At 36.7% G+C, this 4105-nt stretch overlaps 1 protein-coding gene across 1 annotated transcript in view; it reads right to left on the bottom strand.

Moving 5' to 3' along the window:
• Positions 1–1317: 1317 nt before the first annotated feature.
• Positions 1318–4105, bottom strand: part of atrnl1a (attractin-like 1a) — a gene marked incomplete in the record, with an annotated part of 314489 nt that continues 311701 nt past the window's right edge. The window contains 1 exon segment of the mRNA XM_024297455.2: positions 1318–2575. Coding sequence (XP_024153223.1) covers positions 2454–2575 — 122 coding nt within the window.

The following is a 4105-nucleotide window of genomic DNA, read 5'->3' on the forward strand; positions in this document are numbered from 1 at the left end:
TTAACATAGAAAAATACATCAGTGAATAAAGACTTTCATACAATTACGTTGCCAAGATGAAATAATAAGACATTTTTACATTTCTAAGCAAACAGTTCAATTTCTTGTTTGTCTTTTGTAAAATATTTGCATCTTTTTTCGTCGTCACTTCAGTTCAGCTGTTTTGAACGAACGTATAGATTTATGGATCTATTTTCAAATCACCTTTGTGGGCAGGTTTAGTTTTTCCAATCAAACTTTGCTGTGATACTTAAATTCAGTGACTAACGGTGAAGTTCATGGCTGTCATCAGTCAGATTTACAGACATATGAACCCTACAGAGCAGTTTATTCTAATTCTAATTCCTCTATTCTAATTTTATTTTAAGATTTCAGCATTTTGCTTCTGTTTACAAAGTTTAGCATATAAAAAAACACAAACTTTTTTATTATTGACTTACTTTTACTCATAAATGCGGCAGAGGGGAGGCATGGGGTGTGGCTGCCTGCTGATTGTGCATCTATTTGATTAGGAAACTCGTAAATTTATTCTTTTTTTGTTGAAAACGTACACAGAAAAAAAATAATCATAGAATAGACATGTCTAAAAAATGCTTATTTTTTATTTTTTTAACAATGAAAAAGTATGTTCAGCTTACTTAATTTATGTATTTTGAGATATATTTAGCAGGTGAGGCACAAACTCACTTACCTCCCCTGACAACGCGTCTCACTGCCTAAATTGTATTGTCATTACTAATTTTTTCTTTTTTTTGCACTAAAATAAAGCCCTTTTTTTATTAAGTTGGAATTAAGCAACTTATTGTTTAGAATATGATATATCTTTTATTGTAATATCTTGAAAACCTTAGAATATATTTAGTTTAGTGCAAAGATGGACATATTTATTTTATGTTTAATTAAATGTGAATATAATATTGTGAGTAACAGTGATTTTCAAACAGTATAAAAATAACATTCTATTTATTTTTGCGCTTTTTTCTGTTTTGGGTGTTTGAATCTGCTCTGTCTAGCTTGTCACTCTCATCAAGTACCTTTATTTGCCAAATTCTTTTCAAGTTTTGCAGCTTTTGGTGCCGTTAGTCCCATTGTGTCACGTTGTGGATTAATTCCTGTAACGGCTCTCGTCAGTTCTGTCATTTATTTGTTTGCTCGGTTCTTTGATCTCATTTAATCTCATTCTTCTGCTTCTGCTGGTCTAAATAAAGTGTTTGCCTGCAGGATTATTTCCCGCACTGCAAGCCCATCATGTCATCTGAGTAGTTAATGCCCGACACCATGAGATATACGTCTACACACGAACCACTGGAGCCCGTTAAATACAAAGAGGCATCAAAACGTTTTATTTCTTACAGAATGACAAACTGGTATTTTTGAGCTGCCGCTGGTCCAGTCTCAGCAAAAACAAAAAAAGTGCAAAAACACACATATGCATAGTGACACTTGAGTGTGCACTTGATACAACTTTAAAAGGAAAGTGCAACACACCTGGTCAGGAGAAAACGCCTCACGTCACTAAATCTTGGTGGTTTTATTTCTTCTTTTGCATACAAGACATTTAAAGATCAAGGAAATTACAAAAAGAAGGGACACTATTGTTAGTTTAAAACGAAATAAAAGTGCATTTGTAAAAAACTGTGTCAGTTGATTTTGCATAAATAATAAATAGCCCAAGTTGTGATATGCTAAAGTTAGTCATGAGAAGAAGTGTACCTTCACAGTAGTAAATGAGTCATGTGACTGGCATTGGTAGTTTGATCCCAGCGTTCAAGTCGCTTGGCTGCCCAGAATTAACATTCTGTTTGCATGAAAAGTTTCATCATATATAATAATAATAATAATATAAAGAGGATCCAGTTTTAGGTTAAAGCCTTTTCCTTGCAGGACTGAAAAACGGACTCCCTCCATCCTTGAGGACCTGAGCAGTTATCAAATCACGTAAAGGAAAATATTTTACACACTTAAAAAAAAACATCATTTCATCACAACAACCTTTGCAATAAGATGCAGTTCTTCAACAGCAGACTTTATTGGAATAGCATCTCCACAAACTTTCGGTTTTCTTTTAGTGCGTCCTGAGTTGGTTTGTTCCTTGGGGCCGTTTTGTTTGGTTTTTCTTTGTTCTTCGTCGACTTCCACCGGCGGGACCGACTGACACCGACTGGCAGGAGCTTGAAAAGACTTCCACCCAAAGCTGTGAACGATAACACACCTTTACAGTCACTCTGCTAAACATGGAGGAGGGCGACATCGACAACAACAACAAAAAAAGTCCTCTACGTGACTCATAAAACAAAGAGGGGGCGCAAACGTCTTTTTATTTGGGAGAAACAGGCACTCGTCCAAACCCACGCTCTTCATCGAAGTAGTGTTCTTAGAGGCTCCTGTCTTCAGAGAGCGTTTGCCCGTGTGAAATCCCTCGGACAGTCACCATGGATATGTTGTCTCTTTGTTCACACACAGGTGCCTTGATGGTGCACAATGTGCTTGCGGTGTTTTAGCCCCAGGCCTCTTTCTTTAAAGTCCAAAACTCGCTGCTGTGATGTGTCCACCAGAGCGCTGGCTATGGCAATGCCTGGAGAAGAAAAGAAAAGATGGTTGGCAGGAAATTCCATTCAGAAAACTAGAACTTGAATTCTAAAAATGAGATGACTGTCTAAGGAAGTAAAGGAAGTTCAACTGAAATCATCTTCTCTGCCCCTTTGAACGCCCCGCCCCCACTGGCTGAGAAACATGCCCCTCCCCCACTCTTTCCTCCTGCCACTGTGGTCAGAGCTGAATGGGACAAATTCATCAAAAAAACACTATTTTTCAAAATGGTAGCTTTTCACGTGGTTCATCTCCATAGCAACCATTTTGTTTTTTGGTCGCCTCGGGTTGATGAACAGATCTATGTCATTTTTAGAAGAATCGGCAAAAGTAGATTTTTGGATTTCCTTGGCAACTGAGGTTTTTTAACCACACCCACATTACCAATATGTTTTCTATTGCATGTCATATCATTTCATTCAGCTTGAGCCAATTATTTACAGTATGAATTCAACTTTCACAATATCTACAAACTTTAAAACCAACATTTTTTTCCAATTAGATTCCCAATGATCCATAAGGAGTTAGGAGGAGATAGAATAAAATTTTGTAGGAGGAGTTTCAATTTGTAAGATACTAAAGGGGATTTTTTTTTTTTTAATCCATGATGGCGGCCTTTTCCTGCAGCAAAAGGTCAACAATATCTTGGCTGTAGATCTAACCTGGTGGTGTGTGAAATGTGAAGATCGCTCAAACAAAAGTTTTCTTCTATTTTGAGTCAAAATTTGGAAGAATTTCCCACTTTGCCACAACATGGCCCTCCGGTCCTATCGTCACCCCTTAATAACTTTAAAACTTCCTTTAGACATTTCCCAACACGTCTTTTTTGGGGGTTTTCAGCTAGATTTTGATTTTTTTCCCCATTAGTAATTTTTCCCCCATTTATTTTCATATAGTGTCCTCTGGAAAGTGCAGTAAGAAAGAAGAATTGCCAAAACAATTTGGTCTTTGCAGTCCAGGAATGCTGCAGGCCATAAAATAAATTACAGTACCTATTCAGCTTATTTACAAAAACTTTTGTCTTAGCGATTTCAGTAAGTATTTTTTTTTAGGTGTTTCACAAAAGTGTTGGGTAGTTTTGCTAATATGCTAACCTGGCTAAAGTGACTAACATGTCATGGTACTACACTATGCTTTTTTATTGTTACAAACAAGATTCGGAGTTATCCAGTTCACAAATACTCTTATTTTAGAGGCAACAGCGTTTTTTTGTTTTTTTTCCGAGTGTTGCAAAGAGGGTTAGGTATTTTTGCAAGACAGCTGAGGTGGCTAATCAGTGGCTGGGTGTTGAACTGTTTTTTTTACATGTTACCAAAAGTTTGGGAGTTAGCATAGTCACACTAACCTTTGTCCTAATGGTATCAGTCTGGTATTTTAAGTGTTGCAAACAAGGTTGGGCAGTTTTGTATACACACTAACATGGCTAATGTGGCTAATGTGGCTAACATGCTGTGGTATTTGACTATGCTTTTTTTCAATTGTTTCAACCAAGTATGTGAGTTAGTTTATTCTCAGG

The sequence above is a fragment of the Oryzias melastigma genome, linkage group LG15 (genome assembly GCF_002922805.2).
Source record: "Oryzias melastigma strain HK-1 linkage group LG15, ASM292280v2, whole genome shotgun sequence".
Classification (NCBI taxonomy): Eukaryota; Metazoa; Chordata; class Actinopteri; order Beloniformes; family Adrianichthyidae; genus Oryzias; species Oryzias melastigma.